This window comes from Halichoerus grypus, chromosome 1 (assembly GCF_964656455.1).
Source record: "Halichoerus grypus chromosome 1, mHalGry1.hap1.1, whole genome shotgun sequence".
Lineage (NCBI taxonomy): Eukaryota > Metazoa > Chordata > Mammalia > Carnivora > Phocidae > Halichoerus > Halichoerus grypus.
Genome location: NC_135712.1, coordinates 108,748,484 through 108,770,418, shown reverse-complemented (window position 1 = coordinate 108,770,418; position 21,935 = coordinate 108,748,484). Strand labels below are relative to the sequence as shown.

At 36.5% G+C, this 21,935-nt stretch overlaps 1 protein-coding gene across 21 annotated transcripts in view; it reads left to right on the top strand.

Annotated features, from left to right (window-relative positions):
- The window catches only part of MBNL1 (muscleblind like splicing regulator 1), a 202,611-nt gene extending 181,306 nt beyond the window's left edge, over positions 1-21,305 (top strand). For 12 of the 21 annotated variants that reach the window (XM_078070201.1, XM_078070123.1, XM_078070200.1 and 9 more), the window contains 7 exons: positions 234-491; positions 1,690-1,743; positions 2,664-2,817; positions 10,764-10,799; positions 11,500-11,594; positions 14,561-14,635; positions 17,875-21,305. In XM_078070201.1, coding sequence (XP_077926327.1) covers positions 234-491; positions 1,690-1,743; positions 2,664-2,817; positions 10,764-10,799; positions 11,500-11,594; positions 14,561-14,617 — 654 coding nt within the window. In that variant the 3' untranslated portion in view covers positions 14,618-14,635; positions 17,875-21,305. Of the gene's footprint in view, positions 1-233; positions 492-1,689; positions 1,744-2,663; positions 2,818-10,763; positions 10,800-11,499; positions 11,595-13,414; positions 13,479-14,560; positions 14,636-17,874 lie in introns of those variants that run through there. The other 9 variants (XM_078070170.1, XM_078070139.1, XM_078070169.1 and 6 more) reach the window with 6 other exon arrangements.
- The last annotated feature ends 630 nt before the right edge of the window (positions 21,306-21,935 follow it).

The following is a 21,935-nucleotide window of genomic DNA, read 5'->3' as shown; positions in this document are numbered from 1 at the left end:
AATATGCATTTTCTTTCTCATGGAAGTCCTACTGAAATGGGGTTATAACTTGTGCACTCAATGAGGAACTCAAGTTATTCGGTGTCTTTTTTTCTTTTTCTTTTTTTTGCAAATGATCTTTTCCCCCTTCGCGTGTGGCCTTCTCCCACTAGTCTCGCACTTTAAGTCAAAATCCTCGGAAGGGTTCTCTTTGCCCATGTTGACTGAGCCCCCTGCGCTTCATGACCTCGTAGGTATGTCGAGAGTACCAGCGAGGCAATTGCAACAGAGGAGAAAACGACTGTCGGTTTGCTCATCCTGCTGACAGCACGATGATTGACACCAACGACAACACAGTGACCGTGTGCATGGATTACATCAAAGGGAGATGCTCACGGGAGAAGTGCAAATACTTTCACCCTCCCGCACATCTGCAAGCCAAGATCAAGGCTGCCCAGTACCAGGTCAACCAGGCTGCGGCAGCTCAGGCTGCAGCCACTGCAGCCGCCATGGTGAGTAGCGGCCCCGGCTCTGTCTCTCCTAGCCGCCAGACTGAACCACTGTATCTGACTACAAGCTGTTCCTTTATTAACCTTTCAATTTTTTTTTTCTTTCTTCTTCTTTTTTTTTTTTTTTTGCTGAAGATATGTTTGTTCAGGTATCCCCGACAATACATAATGAAGTTAACCATTCACAGATGTGAGGGTAACTCCTCAAATGGTTCCGATTGCTCCTACCCTTGGCCTAACTCTTACTACTCTGTCTTATTCTGGATATAGGGTTTCTGAAATTTCCGCTTTGTAAAGAACACCCGTCTCCTTTTTCAACCTAACGATACTGCCATTTTCGGTCCTCTTATTTTTCTGTGTGCCATCTAATCAGCCGTTGTTCCCCTTCGGTGTGTTCTTTTGCACATCAAGGCTCTTCTCTACATGTATCTTGCTTTTAACAAGAACATAATCTGGAAGTATTTAGGAGAATTGCTTAAGCAAAATTGTTCTGAGGATTAGCCACCAGATTTTCAACCGTGTGCTACCTAGATCGTCTTAAATCATGTTGTGGCATAAACATAATTGTCAAACTAGAGAAGCTTGGCTATGCCATCGTACAGAAAGGAGAAAGACAGACAGCAGTACTCAAGGAGTTAGAGATTGGATCCTTTAGAGCAGATACCTATATTCTTAAGGTAAATTTTAATGTGATCTAATAGCTGATTTTAATGAGTCCATTCTTTGTTCTTTGCTTAGCTGTTTTAATGTTGTCCTTTTTTTTACATAAATATATATGACTTAGTCATGAAAATATTCATAACACATACTGTGTGGTATTCACAGCACAGTAAAATAATCACGAGAGAGGTCTTTTCTGTGTTTGTTTATGGATACTTGAGCAAAAATACAGAAGGCAGACTCTCTCCTCCTCTCTTCCTTTCACTCTTTTTTTTTTTTTCTGTTAGAGTATCTTGTTTGTAATTAACTACAAAGAGGAGTTATCCTCTCAATAACAACTCAGTAGTGCCTTTATTGTGCATGCTTAGTCTTGTTATTCGTTGTATATGGCATTCCGATGATTTGTTTTTTTATTTGTTTTTTCTCACCTACCCAAAAATGCACTGCTGCCCCCATGATGCACCTCTGCTTGCTGTTTATGTTAATGCGCTTGAACCCCACTGGCCCATTGCCATCATGTGCTCGCTGCCTGCTAATTAAGACTCAGTCGGCTGTCAAATCACTGAAGCGACCCCTCGAGGCAACCTTTGACCTGGTACTATGACCTTTCACCTTTTAGCTTGGCATGTAGCTTTATTGTAGATACAAGTTTTTTTTTTTTATCAATTTAAAAATATATATTCCTTTTTCTGTTATAAAATTGTAAAGTACAATGAAAAACTGAGTGTGGTTTCCTGACAAAATTAGTGGGAAGACTATACTATAAGTACCTGGACAGATATCATACCATGAAAGATTCCAAAAGCCCAGCAGCCCACATTCAGTTTAACTACATTGTAGAATGTTCTAGTGAAATACTTTAAGGACATTAAAAATGTATTTTTGACTGTATATTTATGTACCTGTTTGGTTAGCATGGCTTTAGTGATAGAATTATTTATTTGTAAATATTTATAGTTCAGTGTTTAAGAAAAAAAAAAACTTGCATGCTCTGGGGATATTTGCATGTCTAGGTAGGTCTGGGGGGAGGAGCAGAGTGGAAATAGTTTTTATATTACCTGTTTCGGTCACTCTGTACAATTAACAATTAACATTGCTTATACTCGTCAATCCTCATGGAGCTCGCAGTGCAGCTTTTCTTCTTTCCCCAAATCAGTGGCTTCTCACAGAAAGCCTGAAGCATTATGGGACTTAAAACACTTTAACACATTATAACATGTGCTCTCGTCCTAGTGGGGTTTTTTTTTGTTTTGGTTTGGTTTGGTTTGGTTTGGGTTTTTTTTTTTGTTTTTTGTTTTTTTTGGACAAAAATAATGCTTCCTTTAAAGCTTTTATCTTGCCTTTTTTTTTTTTTTTCATTTTTGTTGATTGGATTTTTTTTTTTCCCCCTGGGTAGTTCAGTGCTCTGCTGCTTGCTTGCTCATGCTTCCTAACAATTTTAGCCTTCAACTGATTTTTCTTTTTTCTTTTTCTCTTTTTACTGGTATTTGTTTTTTATACTCATTCACTGAACAGGGAATTCCTCAAGCTGTACTTCCCCCATTACCAAAGAGGCCTGCTCTTGAAAAAACCAACGGTGCCACCGCAGTCTTTAACACTGGTATTTTCCAATACCAACAGGCTCTAGCCAACATGCAGTTGCAACAACATACAGCATTTCTCCCACCAGGTAAGGGGTCTGAGCTTGTTAATGAACGAATCTGACGAGCTGCAGAGAGTTGTGCTGGTAGAGCAGATAAGCCTTGCCCCCAGTTTGCTGTTAGCCATAGATAAGGTGAAAGGTAAGGTGGTCAACAGTGGAAACTTAAAAACGGAGAATTTTAGCTTAATGAGAAGTGGATTAAAGATCAGTGTGATGTGTTATATATTTCTTTTTGTTTGTGTAATTTGGAATTGAAATACAGTTCTCTCTCTTTTTTTTTTCCTCCTTCCTCAACACTGTTATATGTCTGTCAAGCTATTTTATGACACTTTCCTGCTGTAAGACCCCTTTGCCGTCATGATTCCATAGAGTAAATCTGAATTCGATGAAATGACACTTCCAGTTTTGATTTTTATTTTTCAGCCTTTTTGTTTTCAAGGTGGAGAATAAAAACAAAAACAAAACAAAACAACAACAAAAAACTGACTCTGTGTTCCAGAGCTCTTCAAAGGTGCTCTTATTGGTACCAGTCAATACATTGCTTAAAATCATTTTTTGCTCCTGAGCTAATATTGAAATTCTCCTAAGTGCCCAGGGAGGTTTACATCTACTATTGAGTTATACATTTGTGGTTTCAGTTGATTTCATCTTAGTCACATAAGCATACTCTAGTGCTATCCACAAGGGTATAAAATTTAGAAACAATCAGTCATTTAATTACTTGAAAATTTATTATTTTTACTCTTCGTACAGAAGAAGAAATACATATTAAACTTCTTAAAACCTGGAAAATACATATTATTTCAGAAAATACACATTAAACTTCTCATAATCTGGAATTCAACTAACTGGAGACTAATCCCATTTTCCTCTTTCCCTCTTAACCTTTCTGAAATAACTACCATGGGTTCAGAGATGTATTTAATAAAATGATTTTATCTTACTAATTAAATTAATAAATGAATGACGAGGTGTGTAGGTCAGAGGTCCAGCATCATTAGTATATTACCCTATATTGACAGTATTTAAATGCATTAGGTTCAAAATGCCGTGAGGGAATGTGATCACTTATTTTTGAATCATGAACAAAAGAATAAATTACATTCACGGTAATTTTTACTGCTAAGCACAACTTTTTATACAGTGCATCTCCGAAAGCTGGCCATCCAGATGTAGAATAGGTAGCAACATTCAGTGAACTGGAGTATCTGGAGTATTCCATGAATTAAAATAGCATATGCCTTAGGCACCATGGATAAAATGTTTGTACTCACGAAATAAGATCTAGCAAGTTGCGGTTTGTCCATTGTAGAATACAAATTAAATCATTTTGATCTGTAAGGTATTTATGCATTCAGAGGAGAAAAATCTCTCATATCTTACATATTTCTCCTATATTTTATAAGATTAAAAATTTTTTCTCAACATATATAGGTCTTCGGAGATTTCCAGAATTTAATCTTTTTGCTTTTATATAAAAATTGCCATACCCCTAGATTTATGCCATCTTCAATAAATAATCTATCAATTTTTCTATAGCCAGATCACTAAAGTTTAAAGAGATTGTGGGTAGCTACCATAATCTCTTTGAAGAAATTAAAGATTATTTTTGTCCGTTTATTTTCATTGAATAAAACATTGCCATTCAAAGTGAGTGTCTTTAAAATCTAAAAATAAAAGAATCTAGGGCGCCTGGGTGGCTCAGTTGGTTAAGCGACTGCCTTCAGCTCAGGTCATGATCCTGGAGTCCCTGAATCAAGTCCCGCATCGGGCTCCCTGCTCGGCAGGGAGTCTGCTTCTCCCTCTGACCCTCCCCCCTCTCATGTGCTTGCTCTCTCTCATTCTCTCTCTCTCAAATAAATAAAAAAAAAAAAAAAAAAAAAAAAAATCTTTAAAAATAAAAGAATCTAACTTCTTCCATATATTATTTAAGGAAATCTAACATTTCTATCTTATTACATGGGTTTTATGTTAGTTTCTCCAACAACATTCTGATGACTAAGGACTTTTCTAAATAAGCTTAACCATTAATTGAATTTATGCAATGATATTTATGACAGTAATCCCTCCCTAGAAAGGCTTTTAGTGTGTGGATAAGACAGAGCAAAAGAAGCTAAGTAAGGATCAAGTTAGGGAAAAACAATAAACACATTCATAATTCAAAATCATACTTATCTCTCTGTTCTAGAAACTAAGCCTTGTTAATTTAAATAAAATGTGTCACATATATTGAAGTGTGCTGAAAATGTTAAGATATATTTGCATTTTATGATGAATTTTGCATCAGAGATATTCTATATTCTGTTCTTGATATTTCTAATAAATATGATACGAAATTATTGCAATAGTAATATAAAATTACACCTATTTGTAACCCAGTTTTAAAGGGCTTAACCTTTATTAGTCACATAATCAGAAGTAGGTAAAACCTTAGTCATTCTTTTAAACTATTGTCATTATTTTAAACTATTGTCATTATTTGTTATATGTGCTTGAGTACAAAAAAAATTGGCTGTATGACATTAGAAGGTTAAAATGGATAACCCATCTTTACTTCTGCCAAACCACTTTGTCAGCCAGCCAGAAGGGAAAGAAATGTAATGCAGAGAATGTAAACTAAAATGCCTTAGGGGCCAGGCAGGAAACATAAACAAATGGAACAAGAAATAAATTAGGAACTGTGGGGCCTGGGAGGCACTGGGGAGCACAGGCCCAATCTAAAGGGGGCCGGTGAATGTTTTGACTTAGCCTCTAATTGCCTCAGAGGAATATCTGCCTGGCAGGTTGTACCTGTTGTATACTGCACATCCTTTGTGGCTCCATCTACTTTATAGGGTAGTTGTGTCTCTGCCTCCCATGCAAGCCTGCACAATCTAATGTAGTGGCCCTGATGTCCAGGGTTGCCAGATCTTGTGACTTTTTTTTTTTTCTAGTTATTCACCTCATTTGGATGTTTATACGTGAAATTTCTCAATTTTTAAAAATTTTCCAGCTAATTCAATTTTTAAATGCTCTTTAAGAACTACAGGAAATCCGTCCTGCCACAAATTGATGTAATCTCATATATAATACCTGGGAGAAAAGGAAGTTTATTTTCCAAAGACTATGTTACTCTGCAGGCATACAGGTGAATTATATGATCAGAGCATCCTAACTGCCCACAATATAATAATTTGGAAGGTATATTCTGAAGGCTCTATTGGAACTGAAAAGAAAATAGAAGTTACTTATTTTTTTGTAGCTTAGAGTTTTAGAGCTCTGTAGTCTCTTGCTTCACTAATAACTTCAGTGGTATGTAGGTCTATTCCATTGAAGTTACAGTGAAGTATAGTTGTCTAGATCATTAGAGGAGGTGATTGCATACAGACTAGGTTGCTGGCAAAAGATCGGGGTCCAGTGGCAGGCCAGGTAGCTAGCTAAGAAAAAATTACTATATATCATAACTTTTAATAACAAAAGTGGACTTATGTGGCACCTACCCATCTATCATCCCTCCATGCATGCATGCATGCATACATCCATTTATCCATCTATCCTTCCAACCATCTATCTCTTCTTCCTTCTTATCCTCCTTCCCTCCTTTGTCTCTCACCCTCCTTCCTTCCCTTCCTCTTTTCCTTCCCCGTTTTCCATCCATCCATCTACCCATCCACCCACTCATTGATCCATCCATCCACCCACCCACCCACCCCTCCATCCATTCACTGAATCAATGCCACATGGTAGACCAGTGTTGACACTAGGGATTACAAACTTATGGCCCAGGAGCTAAATCTAGAATCCAGAAATATTTGTCTAGGAGTGTTTAAATAAAAACAAAATGTCAATCCTTTAGAAGGTCTGCATGCTCTCCAGTTCCAAGTTCCACGACTCCCTACGGCTTCTGGCCCAGTTGTTTCACACATTTTGTTCAAAAGAGCTACCTCTATTGAGTGTTTGCTCTGTGCCATACTACACTGGATACTTTATATACATTATCTCACATTTGTTCTCACAACAACCCTGAAAGGTTGGCATTAATAGTCCCATTTTACCAGTGAGTAATTTGGCACCTAGAGAGGTCCAGTGATTTGCTCCAAGTTGCATGGCTTGTAAGGTTTAGATAGAACTTGAAATCAGGTTGGGGGGATCTCAGTCAGTCTCTTAACATCTATGAGCTTTACATGAAGTCCTAAGAAATAATTTGGCCTAAAAGATGAACGAGGCCTTATTGATAACCTGTCTCCATGACTGGTGTTTTATACCCTCCATCTCATTTAAAAATAAATGCAAATATTAGATTAAGTTCACATTCAAGTTTCCTTTTTTTTTTTTAAGTTTTAGATATATACTACTTTTTTTTTTTAAATCTTCACCCTTTAAAACTAAATTGAATATTCATACAGATCATGCATAATCTAGGGTCTACTTAGGTTGTTGGTATGAATTTCACCCCCAAGATTAGAGTAGGTAAGAAACGTCACTGTTATGTACATCAGTTTATTTTCTTGAATTTAAATTAAGTCCACCTCTAAACTCCAAGCTCACTGTGTTGGATAGAAATACCAGACATTGCTAGGATTCCAGAACCCCCTTCTCACATCTCCTCCCTCCCATCCCCACCCTCAAAGAGAGGTCCTGTGAGGTCCAGTAGGGTAGACAGGCTGCCCATTCTCCATCTTTAGCGGGCACTGGTCACGCTGCTGTGATCCTTGCCCATGCTTACAGGGTCTCAGCGAGGCAGGCATTCCAGAGTTCCTGAGGCTGCCTTGGGTACCGGCATGCCTACCTGAGCGCCTTAGCCTCATAAGCAGCCCGTTCCCTTGACAGCCTGTGCCTGTGGGTGGTTGTGGAAGAACAGGCCATGTGTCCAGCTACTCATGACCCTGCAGACTCCCCTCCTCTGTACCTTGAGGACTTTTTCTCCCTGTTCTCCTTCACCATTTGTGCTTACTTCCTATTCTCAAAAACACACCTCTCTTCTCTCCTCCTAGTATATTGCCCTCAGTGTGGGCTTGTGATTTAAAACCATCTAAAAATATATGTGCTTTAAGCAACTTCAGCTTTGGCTTGTATTGCAACTTACCAGATAGAAAGCAACAGAAGGCCAGGAAATTTTCTTTGGGGGGCAGGGAGTGAGAGGGGAGGTGCAGGGGGCTGAAAACAGAAAAAAAATTCCCAGCTTGTCACTTTTACTATAATTAATGAAATTAATGCAGATGGTTTACTTGAAACTCAGCATAGTGATTATAAATCAGGCTTGGGAGTTTAAATCCAGCTCCACCACAAGTTATAATCTCTCTCCATACCTTGTTTTTTTTCATCTATAAGTGGGGATACTAATGGTAATTATTTCATAAGGTTGGGTTTAAATGAGTTTTAAACAATTTCATATAACATTCTCTTAAAGCACTTTCATAGGCAGGTCTAAGAGTTTAGAATAAAGCCTGGAATGTAATAAGCACTAGGTTTTATTTGTTATTTCTTGAATTCAGTAGTGCAATCGAATAGAATTCAAAACATAGAAACAAATAAACTGTATGAAGCTGTTGCTGTTTTGGATATCAATTTTGAGAGTAATTCAATTGATTGTGAATTTTGAGCCCTAAGTGACACAAGTTTAGTCCTAAATGATACAAATTTTAGAAAACCCTAAATCAGCTTTATACTTGTAGCCATACATAGGCTTGAATTACCACATCCAAATTCAAACCTCTCCGTTAAAATCCTTTTTCTCTCTTCTACTTCTTTCCCTTCTCCTTGAAGTATTCTTAACTGTGCATGTATCGCATTTGTGAATTACCTTCCTACTTGTTTTCCCTGCATCTTCAAACAGTAATGCATTCCTCAAAAACACATCGTTCTGCTATGCAAATATCTTCATAGGGGAAATTTGAAATTGACAAATACATTCACTTAAAATTTGCCTTGTGTTGAAAATTAAAGAAAAAAATTTCAATTGGCTATTTGTGCATCGTTATTAGTAAATCAACCCAATTTGATGTAAAGATGGATATTATGGTCATTTCAAAGTGATTTTTGGTTTTGGTAAGTGGGTCCTACAGCATTATGTCTTCATTTTTGTGAATTATTGCACCTGGCTAGTATTTTCATTGCTGCCTTATGTTTATTTGCTGCAAATCCCTCTCAAAACTGTGTGCACTGGTTATAATGGTAATGAGGAAGATAACTCAAACTAAAATTCAAATCATAGAAGCTTTAGACAGATAGGAGAGTTAACTCATTTTCAGCATGTGCAGGCTAAATTATGCACGGGATGAAATAGAATAGGCAAATTGCAGCATAATAATACACAGTAAATTTAAAACATATAACCTGTACAGTATTTAAACTGGCTTTAATATTCCTTGAATACCACATTATTGTTTTTCATTCATCCTCTCATTCCTCTCTTTCCCAGTCCTCGTGCCCCACCTTGAGAGGATAATGATTTCACAGGATCTAGACTCAGGATTAAGTTTCGCTTGCTCTACTGTCTCCAGTTAACGTCTTTGTTATTACTGGTCTGTTTTTGTTGTTGTCTTTCACAAGTCTTTGACTCGGTAGCAGTAGAAAATGATAGAGATCTTCAAGTGTCTCAAAAAAAAAAAAAATGCCTTTCAGGGTAATATCACTCCACCTGAGAGGATGCCTCCCTGGCTCCTTGGCCGAGCTGAATCACTGATCATTGTGCCCACGGTCTAATTGTGATAACAGACTAATTGCAGCTGTTACGGGGATGCCAGCTCAGTAATCTGTGTTTCTCAATGGCAGCTTTGTTTTGTAGGGCCATCTCTGACAAGACTCAATTGGCAGATATTTTTCTAACAAATGTTCATCCCAGATGCTGCTAGTGTTTAAATAGGATGTGCCAAGATTTAGATAGAAATATAAAATCATTTGATATTTTAAAACCTAGAAATCTAAAATAATCTCAGAGAAAGAACAGTAGTTCTTTATGTGGGGAAGTGCCCTGTGCTTGGTAAAAAAAAAAAAAAAAAATACATTTTGTACTGTTTATATGTAAAAGAGAACAGGGCCTATATTTGTAATACTTTAACACCATGGTTGGAACAATGGAAACATCACTGTTAACCCCCCATATGCGATGCAGATATCTTCATTATCTCCCATTCAGGGTTTTCACTGAAGTCTAATCAACGATTTTTTGTATGTGCAATTTTCTAGAACGTTTGCTCTTCCAGGAAGTCCTGAAGGTCTAACCCAGCAGTGAAAACCAGTCAGTTTCCCCAGATACCTATTAAGCAGACCACTTTGAGACTTACAAGTAGATCCCCTCTAAAGGTTTTTTCTACATTTAAATTCCAAACAAAGGCAATGCAGAAGTTTCACTTTCTCTTTATGCATAATTTATTGCTTGGTATCCCTCCAAATAAAATCCCTGTGCGGATGGATGATCGCCACCCCTTCCATGTCTGTGTGGTTGCTGCTAGAGTGAGCAGGGAAATAAAACCAAGGGAATGAAAATGAATATTTTGGTTTTATTACATCGTTAAGCCAGTTTTGTGCATTGGATTATCTAGCATTTTAGTAATAAATAATTTCTCTAATTATTTAACATGTGCGCAATATAAAGAAAATGTGTAATACAGTCATATGTTAAAGTCAGGAATAGCAAAGCCGCCAGATGGCTAGTAACCAGATTAAAACAAAACAAATTACAATATGATTTTTAAAAAAATGAAGCAAGTCCGAACTTTTCCCAAAATACTTTTATTTTTAGGCAGCGATTAGGAGAAACAAAGTGTACCAGCACACAGTTAAACTGGCTTTTATTCTTCACTTGAGACTAGTTCTAATTGATCACTGTGCTATTGTATGATTTGATTGTGCTGACAGTTACATGCCACTGTTCCCATAATAACAATTTTTCTTCTTTGTTCAAATGAATTTCCTAATGACACGTGTGATGGGATGTTTTAATTCTTTTCCCTTTTCAAATCCACCTTCCTGTTGCAATGCATGATGGGCAGGCTCAATATTGTGCATGACACCCGCTACAAGTGTTGGTAGGTCCCAGCTTTGTTTCTTGATTATCTTAAACCTATGGTGCACCTCACAGCCCCTCAAAATCCACTGCTAAGTTTTAACTTATATCTATTGGGCAAGTCCATTTCCCTTTTACTAACACCTGTCAATTAAATGCCATTTTCTATTTAATTGACATGGACTCACATAAATGTTTTCTTTACACACAAGTTTCCTTTAGTCACCTTTGGTGGATTTTGATTGGACTATGAGTTCTGGTGTGTAAAAAAAAAAAAAAAAAAAAAATCTGTATCGTAAAAGTAATATATTGTGTATTTTTATAATAATAAATAAGAAAAAATACGTTCATTCAAACAGATAACTGTATAAATGAAGTAAATACCTGTATTTTGATGTAGATTTTGAATGTCTGACTGTGAACACTATATAAAATTCTTGTTTTTGACGTAGCAAATTAAGCCTGTTGTGTCAATTTTCTTGATTTGATGGTAACAAGCTTTTTTTCCCCTTTTTTTTCTCTTTCATCCCCCTTCCCCTTCTCTCCTTGGAATGTTGTCCTGCTTTGCGCTGTGATTGCATGTCACTCGCTGGTGATGATGTCCCGTCACATGGCTTATTGCTGTGATAAATACCATGCCCAATTATCGCCTCCATGTTGCCATGGTTTCCATATTGCTACACTCTTCTGTATGTTTGCTTATCTGATTTTCCCTCCGAAAGTTCCCATGGTGCACGGTGCTACGCCAGCCACTGTGTCCGCAGCAACAACATCTGCCACAAGTGTTCCCTTCGCTGCAACAGCCACAGCCAACCAGGTTTGCTAATTTACAGCTTTGTTTCTTAAAAACCAACTCTAATAGAGCTCGGTCCAACAGCCCTTACGCACGTGGCTTTCCCATTGAGGTCAGTGGGAATCGTGTGTCCGTGAGGGCTGTGGTGGGTGCTTTAATAGCATGGGGTTTCAAAGATACCTCTTGTTGGCCTACACATTCTCTCTATGATGAGCAGCAGAATGCTTTGATGCCATTTATAAGTGCTCCAGAGTTGTCGCGGCTCCGTTTCTAAAGCTACTAAAATGATATTTACACAAGCAATTCTCACTGGGTCTCCATCGTGCAGGGATTTTGACCGGTCAAAAATGCAGCTAATTTTAGGTGTCCATTATAAACATTTGGTATATACTGTTTCTTAGTTCTTGCCTAAATTCTTAATAAAAGGCAAAATGTTTAAAAATATGTTATATATGCCACAGATGACCAGTCTTGTAAATAGAGTTTGTTACAAATTCATGACGGTTTTGTTTGATAAGCAGACTGTATGTTCAAAATAATTTAAATTGGCGTCCAGGTTTTGATTCTCAGTGCTTTCAAGGAAAAACAAACACAAAAACAAAACAAAACAAAAAACCCACGCGCTCTTATTTCTGTAATTAGCCAGCATAGATTTTGGAGAGTTACGAAGGAAAAAAAGACATCAGAGATGGTAAATTGAGTCATTCTGTGTTCCATACATGTTTGTGGAGTAATGGTTTCACAGTTTACTCGTAAGTAAGTGGGATCTGTTTCAGAAACTTGAGTTTTGTGACGTGTAAGGATGACTATTTAAAAGAAAATGATTATTAAAATATTTAAAGTTTAAAAATTGACCTTGGCTCAGCCAGCATTCTCTGATCCTATTTTAAATTGTGCCCTAGAAAATAACGGTTGAATCAGTCAAACTTAGGTGAAGGAGGTTTTGGCTTTAACGTATAGGTGTGTTTGTTACAAAAGCAAAGTTCAGTACGGTTAATAGCATGTGAAAAATTCTAGAGCCAAATCAAGTTTCAGATAACCCACAGACTACGGGTAAATGTAGCCAAATGAAGCAAAGGAGTCAACATGTGGCCCCTTGGGCAGAGAAGGCCAATTAAGTGCCATCTGAATTGGTATTTACTGCTGTGAGAAGCAGGCACCCCGCTCTCTACCGGACACCACGTCCTGTTGGAGAACCATAAGCTATTAGTGTAGCCATTAAAAACTTTCAAAAGCAGCCTGCCAAAATGGATGTATTTTAAAGTTTCAGGCAAGCTTTAAACATTTCTTGGCAAAAAACCATTAGTTTTTCTGAAGCTTGTCAAAATAGCCCTGGATTTATGCTAACACATCAGACTCATTTACAAGAATTCTAGATTGTGCATATGTGGCATGTTAGTAAGTAATCTATGGCAGAAATTTCTTAATGGATTCAACGCGATCCATTTATGGTGCAAATTGATGATGCTGAGCTCTGTGCGTTTACCACGTATGACGACAGAATTGCTGGTGTAAGCCGAACTATAGCAAAGCAAATTCCAACATGCCCTGGGCCACCTGGGTTGTAGGGGACACTTTACTTTTTGCATTGTGCTGTGACCATTTCATGCATAATCTTGGGTCTTCGTACTGTTTTACAACCAAAAGAAAGAAAAGGGAAATGGATATATATATAGACACATATATTATATCTACATATACATACATATGTATATGCCTACAGTATATTAGCAATGCTGGAAATAGCTGATGCCACAAAATGCAGCCTGCATGCATGCAGAAGTTTATAGCTGGCCCTTCATCTGCATCGATTGGTGTTGAAGGTCCTTGGTATGTTTCGACAGCCCCATCCTTGATGCTTCTACACTGTTGGGTGCAACATCCTGTCCTGCAGCAGCAGGAAAAATGGTATGAGAAGCTTCATTATGCTTGGAGCACATTTTCGTGCCATTTGCCAATGCTGTAAAATTGTGTAAAGATGTCAGCTGAGAAATGGAAATAAAATAGAAGCATATTAATTTACACTCCAGACTGTGGATTATAATATGTTGAATTAGTCTAGGACATCTAAATTGAAACAACAACAACGAAATGCCTTCACGGACGTGATTTCGCTCTTCTCCCATCACCCTTGCCGAGATGGGATGAGCGCCATTTTACAGACGAAGAAGCTTTTAAGCATGGAGTAATTAAGTGCTTGGCTCAAGGTTACATGGCCAAGAAATGGATCCACTAGGGTTAGAACCCGTGCTTTCAGTCCTCTGACTGCCTCACGCTACCGCGCTACCTGTTCCCAGGTTAGCGGCCACAGTTCTGGGTTAGAGGAGAATCAGGCTACAAATTGGAAGGTCATTGCTTTGGGGACCATTGCGATGAGGCACCTGTATATTGATTTCTTACTGTATTTTCTCTCAAGTTTTTTAAATTCTCGTGCCCCTTTATAATACGATAAATTGTGCCATCAGGATTCAGAAATGGGTTCTGAAATGAACCTAGGCTCCTATCGGGTTCCTTTGAAGTATTCCTTCAAAATTCCTACTTGGTATTTTTAATTTTAAAAAAAAAAAAAAGCTAGAAACCATAAGTTGAACAAAAATGTTAGAAATTGGTTGCACAAAGGTAGGCAAGGCATTTCCTACTTGGATTTCTGGATGACTGCCTAAGTGAAACCACAGGTGTGTGTGTGTAGGCCAACAAAAAGGGCTTCTTTCAATTACTGCTGTGCATGAATTTTTGATAGTTTTACTTCTCTTACTTCCTAAAAACTGATAACATTAATAGAATAGTATTTAACACAAAGATTTTAAACAATGAGTTGCTACCTTGATATTAAGTTTACATTAACTTACTGTTACGTTGGCCAGATAAGGACTGTCACCTCACAGCTGAATTTCACTTCTCTTAAAAAAATTTAATATTAAAATGTTTTCATCTCTTGGTTGTTGGCTTGCTTGCATGGATCATTCATCAGATAATTTTTTATTTGCTAGATACCCATAATATCTGCCGAACATCTGACTAGCCACAAGTATGTAACCCAGATGTAGAATTTTCATCACTAAACAGTAAGTTCATTATGTCATATATAGTGTGTATTTATTCGTAGTGGTTTTTTAAGATAACCTTGGTATGATGCGCTGCAGAAAATTTTGCAAAATTTTTATGAGAAAATATTTATATGTTTTATTTTATTTTAATTATTTTTTTAAATTCAGTATCATCAGATACTTACTGAACACCTGCCTAGTGACTGGCACAGTTCTATACGTAGAAGGTACAGACAAATTAAACAAAGCTTAGATGAATGAATGTACTTAGAAAGCAGCATCTGTTTCAGTACTGAAGGTTTTGAGTGGAATAAGGAATTTTTATCTTAAATGGGTTATCTTTATTTTTTATTTATCCTTATCTTTATCTTTATCTTTATTATATCTTTTATTTTTATCTTAAATGGGTTATGAGGAATTTTATTATACACATTTATAATACATATGTTAATATCACTTAAATATACGTAATACTTAGGGAAAATAAATTTTGTTGATTAGATTGTTATTTTTATTAGAAATAAACACAAGCATGAAGAAAAAAATATGACTTAAAACTAAATAGATGGTATCGATCTGAAAAGCCCAGGTCGTAAATATTTGTGGCTGTGTGGGCCACATGGCTTCTGTTGCCACTCTTTTCTGTTGGAGCTCTTCAGCTCTGCCCCTGTAGCATGAGAGCAGCCAGAGATGATATGGACATGAAAGGGTGTGGCTCTGTCCCAATAAAACTTTATTTACAAAGCTAGGCAGCAGGCCTGGTTTGGCTCGCAGGTAGTAGTTTGCTGAGCCCTGGTGTAGGTCATCATTTTTTAAAATATTTTTTAATTTTTTGCTAAATCCTAAATGAGAACATGTACCCACTTCCCGCCATGCGTCACCGCACACACACGCACACACACACACGGGGTTATTTGAATGTAGAGTCGGACTTTTTTTTTTTTTTTTTAAAGATTTTATTTATTTGAGGGGGAGAGAGACAGAGAGCACAAGTAGGGGGAGGAGCAGAGGGAGAGGGTGAAGCAGGCTCCCCACTGAGCAGGGAGCCCAATGTGGGACTCGATCCCAGGACCCTGAGATCATGCCCTGAGCTGAGAGCAGATGCTTAACCCACTGAGCCACCCAGGCGCCCAAGAGTTGGACTTTAAATAGATGTATACACACACTCACATCTATGCGTACACATACATCTACGTATCCGAATGAATTTTAGGTACTTCAAAATAGTCACCTTAGAGGATTGCATAATTCTGAAGATGTTGCCATTGCTCAAAAAATAATTTGAAAGTCTTGTGATTTTCCTTCAGACACATTGACTTAGATACTTGTGAAAGGTGGCCATTTTTCATCCTTAGAGGATCTGCTTTATTCAGAATACATGCATTCAATCTATCATATCTGCTCAGAATATTCTTTATACTTAAAAAGAGCCACCGTGTTTAAAACTGAATCTGGTAATAAGATGGGTGATCCTTCTTTCTTGCTTCCCTCCATGTATCTGTTCATGAACACACTTAAAAACGATTTTTTCGTGCTGCTATGTATTACTATGTGCTACCATGTCAGTGAGATAAAGTGAATAGACAATGAGATAAAGATGGAAATTTCAGCACACTATGTTAAAATACGAGAGTTTTGGGGCGCCTGGGTGGCTCAGTCGTTAAGCGTCTGCCTTCGGCTCAGGTCATGATCCCAGGGTCCTGGGATCGAGCCTCGCATTGGGCTCCCTGCTCGGCGGGAGGCCTGCTTCTCCCTCTTCCACCCTCTCTGCTTGTGTTCCCTCTCTCGCTGTTTCTCTCTCTGTCAAATAAATAAATAAATAAATCTTTAAAATACGAGAGCTTTGAACAAATTTCTCTTGGAGCAAAGATGAAGGAGCAACTTCTTCCAGCAGAGTCAGCAAATAAGTGAATTGGGGCAATGGTGGTCGCTATAGAGAGAAGGGAGGAGTGAGGGCCTTTCCAAAGAAGGGACAGTGTGTGTGAGTGAGAAGATGGTGGCAGAGAACCAGTTCTGAGGCCCTTGTGATCATAATCCACAGCAATAACTGGACAAAGGTTGAGCCCATGCAGGAGAAGAAGATAGACACAATTTGAGAGCAATCCAAGAAGTACTACCAAAGACATGCTGCAATCATGAATTAAATTATTGAACATGATTTTTGTCTACTTCAGAAGCTTTCTCAATAATCTGATAATAAATTATCCTGAACAAGAGCCACATTTTTGAATAAGCACATTACTTTGTAGTATGTAGGTTTGGAAGAAGAGTTCTCCTTTTGACATGTTTTAAAAAAGATCGACTTTAAGCTTTTGTAGTCAATTGGGTATGTTTGGAATGTGTATATGTAACTATGTTTAGTTCTGAGCCATAATCCAGGTTGAAAAAAAATGATACCAAGTGGCCGTAAGTTCATCAATTAGCAAACCAGTGGATTTGTCTGTTTTGAAGCTTAGAGTCTTAATGTTCTGTTTATTTATCAAATGATTGCTCATTTTCATGAGTAGTTGCAATAATTAAACTGGTTGTTGAGTGTAGCAAAATGGTGACTTCTTTCATTCGCAAGATTGTATTCTAAAGCATACTTTTAATATTTAAAGATCCTCTGATGAGAACAAAGTTCATGTAAAAACTGGAACTGTTAATTCACAAGTACACTGTAATATCTCTTCCACCTTAATTTGTCAGGAGCATAAGAGATTTTTATTTTTCTTGGCTTTGGGGGGGAAAAAAATCCCAAACTTTATCCAAAACAGTTATTTAAAGTATAATTTTTCCCCAAAACATATACTGTGCTAATGAAGCACCCAAATATGATGAGTCATGTTTAATAGGACTTACTGTTGCATGGACTTTAATTTTGTAGGACCAGATGATTACTCTTGCTACCTATTAAACCATAAAAGAGACGAATTAAAGTGAGCTTAAGTTCTGCCCCCCAATGATGGTGCTCAAAAAGAGCTCTACTACATTCTGCCCCTTGATTCTGCAAATAGATCTTATACTTTTAGCTCAGTATTGGGTAATATTTGAGCAAAGCCCACAATTTTATTAAGTTGTGCGTGTCCTGTTACTCTCTTAGAGATGTAAATTTAGGTCCACTTGTACTTGTGAAGTGTTTTTTGTTTTTATATGAAGCTAGAACGACATACGTGTATTTACACTTGAAATCAAGAAATACAATTTTCATATTCAGTATATATTGGAAACTGCTTTATTGTCTGTTTTAACAAAGCTTATCTCTTTTTCCCTTGTAGATCATACTAAAGAGGAAAGGACAGTGTGCTTGGTTAGAGTAAAGGACGAGGTCATTAGCCATATTGTATATACCGTCAAGCAACACACACAAAAACCCCTCAGCCACAAGACATCCACATATTGCATGTTAACCAGAAGAAGAGACACCATGGAAATCCACTGCACACTGTTGCCTATACACTTTGTACATTTAATTGATATTTGTGCTGAGGTGATATTCCTGTCTAAAAGAACAACATCGTCTTTCTTTTCTAGCACAGAGTTATGCATTAAAATATGCATACCTAATTAGTTTCCTATATATTCATGCCATCTTGAAAAGACAGACTGTGGTGTAACCATGATTCTATGATGTATTGGTACGTCGGTAGACCAAGATATAATTTTTTAAAAATAAGTTTATTTCTTTCAAGGTTTACAAATAACAAAGGTGCACCTTGTATTTAAAATTGCCATTATAGATGAGAGCGTGCATGCACAGTCATTTTTGTTTGAGAGTAATATTTTTAATGTAATAGATTTTAAGATGCGGTGAGGGAGGGATCTGACAGAGATGAATGTGCCAAGCAAAACCACAACTGTGTATCTTTTAAAGCACATCATGGCTTTAAGTACCATGTTGTTAAGGATTCTCATGAAGTGCCATAGACTGTATATCAAATTAGAGTATTATTTCTTCAGTGTTACTGTTTTCAGAGCCACATTTTGTTGCTTATCTGCTAGTACTAATCAGTCAAAGGGCACCATTCTTTTTTTCTTCTTTTCTTTTTTTTTTTGAAACCAAAGCTGTCTCAGAAATGGCCGATGTAACTCTACAGTAACAATAGACAGCACAACACAAGCTCTCTCGATACAGATAAACTCACACATACTGGAGATATGTATAATAGATATATATATAAAATTATTTCAGTGCATTGTAGTGTAATATCTCTGCATACTATACTGTATAACATGTTATTCAAAAGGGATATGCCATTTCTGAGACACGATAACAAAAAAAAAAATGTTTGAGGAAATTATTTTGCTTCTATTTATAGCTCTGTCAAAAGTCAAAAGACTATAAATGCTTTGCAAAAATGGTTTCACATTTGCTTAAACGCTTCATCACAGTCACATTTAAAATAGTGACTCTAAACAGAGGAGAAAGCAGCACTGTCATCAGATGCATGATAAACCAAAATATGAAAATGGGAAATGTTTAATTAACCTAGTAATTGGGTGGGTTAAGTACATGGGTGAATTTTATATGTGATTTGTTTTGTTTTGTTTTGTTCTGATTAACTGCTTATAGCCTTAGAAAGCCTTTTACAAAATTAAAAAAAAAAATAGATGTGCATTCAGTTTTTAAGAATGGATTCATCCAAAGGAATTCCTTTTTTTTGTGGTTTGGATGTTGCAGCTAGTAAAGGATATTTTTGCTCTGTTCAGCAGTTCTAAAAATTGCTGAAGTAGGGGCTAGGTCACTGGTAGTTATAGTATGGAATGGGAGAAGTGAAAGTTCGGTTATAGAACTTTCCATACTTCCAAGTTTACTGCAAGTTTTTATGCTTGAGAGAGATGCTTTCTAATATAAGACTGATGTGTTGATTTTACTGATTGTACTGTACATCTATTAAAGCCTTAGATTATTACATTACGGGTTGGAACCCATACCAATGTAATTTCAATCATGTTAAGAGAGTAATGGTGACTTCACATGTTATTGTAGTTAGTTACATTATAGAATATTACTTATTTTTCTTGTTAAAATGTAGTTTTTCATTTCCTACATTTATTAGATTTCATTTTCTATTAACAATTGAATACCATTTCAGTTTATAGACTATTGTTTTATTAGATTTTACCGATGAATTTTTCAAAATACAAAAAAAAATTAGTTTTTCCTTCATAACATACTCAGTTTTGAATTACATGTAGTGTCATACGAATATTCGTATTATTGTTAACTAAATGATTTATATTTTACTGATTTAATATTAAAGTGTAAGAATGTCAGTCATTGTTAGTTCTTGTCTAGTTTTCATTAAAAGAACAAAGATCTTTTATATGGATATCTTATAAATATATAATCATTGCTAAGTAAGAAGTTAAGTTGTTGCTATCGCAACAATCCTGGCAGACAATTGAGTAATATTTTGATGATTTATTTTGTTTGTAATTAGTTATTATAAGAAGATCTAGATCCTAGATATTAGAATAAAATTTATTTTCTACTGTATCCATTTCAAATGTTAAAGTATTGTTTAATATTTTTGAAATCCCTGAATATCAGGCCTTGTTATAAATAAGCTGCATAATCAATAAATAGAACAAGGGACTTTTTGTTGATAATCCAAATACTCAAAGTTTACGTAATGAGAATTATAGCGTGTGTGCAAACTCTTGAGGGTTGATTATGCTGCAATTTAGCATGTTGGAACGTCTAGAGAGAAGGTTGACTTTTTGCACTTCTGTATATAGTCAAAAGAGAGAAACCTGTATAATAGTAAGATCTTATTTTGAATAAAAACGTCTATAATTACAAGGAGTTTTGTTAAGGCTAATAAAATGACAGACTGAGCAAAATTGCTTGCAAAAGTGGCACAGAGTTAGCACTCCATATCCCTTCAAACATGTTGCTTTGCTTTATTGTGGACAGCTTGTAGTTTGCCAGGATTTTTTCAGCTGGAAAGATATGCCATCCTTCCGAGATCTCATGACTGACAAAAACTCCATTGGGCCAAATCTGCCTGAAGATCATTACCAAAAATAGCAGGTACTTCAACCATTAAGGTGAAATCATGGATCAGATATTCCGTACATTTTTCAAAACTACTGCATGTTTAAAACTTCAACGAAAAAAAAAAAAAACAAGAGAGAAAGAACTATACTAAGGACATATATTATACAAATCAGTTTCTGCCAATTTCAGTGGTTTATTGTTCACAAAAAAAAAAAAAAATCTTCAAAACAAGTATTGACTTTCACAAAATTTAAACCATAAACAGGCAAACCAAACAGCACACCGTAGCTATAGTTATGTGATTGTTTTTTAATTGCCGTAGGATCCTGTTCTTTCAGCAGGTGAAAAATAAAACACAGTTCAAATTTCACGGTTTTAATTTTCAACTCAGAAGCACTCAAAAAAGCAAATGTGATAATGGGCACTTGTTTAATGAATTTGTGTATCCAGCCTTCACTCCAGCTGGTTATCATGTTGCACTTATCAGCAACCCACCCGCTTTCATCTGCTGAAAGGACAGATGTGCTTGGTTTTACTATTATGTAATCACAACTTACTTTCTGCTTGTAGTTGCTTAAAATTATGTATTTTGTCTTGGGCTGCAATTTGTTTTATGCTTATTTTATTATTACTGCAGTAGTTGACTTTGCTGTATGGAAAAATAAAGTGAAATTGCCCTAATAAAACTTCTCTTTCTTAAGTATATTTGTGTATCTGAGACTGAAGAGTAAATTATTTTTGCGCGTTTCAAGCATTCATGCCTGTCTTTAGGAACATATTGATATGAAAATTCATCATCTGGTTTTAACCAATTGCGAGGAAGGCGTTTGCTATTTTTTCACCAACTATCCTTTGGTACTGGGAGTGAATCTGAATCACAACGTATTACCCAGTATTTTCTGAAAACTCTTGCCCTCCCCTCCCCTGATACTTCAAGTACTGTCTGATATTATTTTGAGTATAGGGGAGGGAAACTGTAAGTGGAAAAAATTCTCTCATCAATTCCAGAGCACTGTTTTTCTATTAAAGAATTTGTTTTTTTTTTTTTGTCTGATTTCCCCAAGAGACTAACACTGGAAAATCAGGCAATCTAAGGGAATACTTCAATAATGAAATAATGATTGATTCAGAGGGATGAAGGGGGTTACACATATACAGCTGAGCAAGGCCATGCCATAACTGTGTGTGTGTGTGTGTGTGAAGTTTTTAAACAATGAATTAAAAATTTGGTTGAAGTGAGGGTCTAGTATCCCATAGAGCTTTGCATTTTGCAATTTCCACAAATAGCAAGTGAAAGCCAAAATTCCCATGTGAAGAAATTTGCTCATTTGTTTC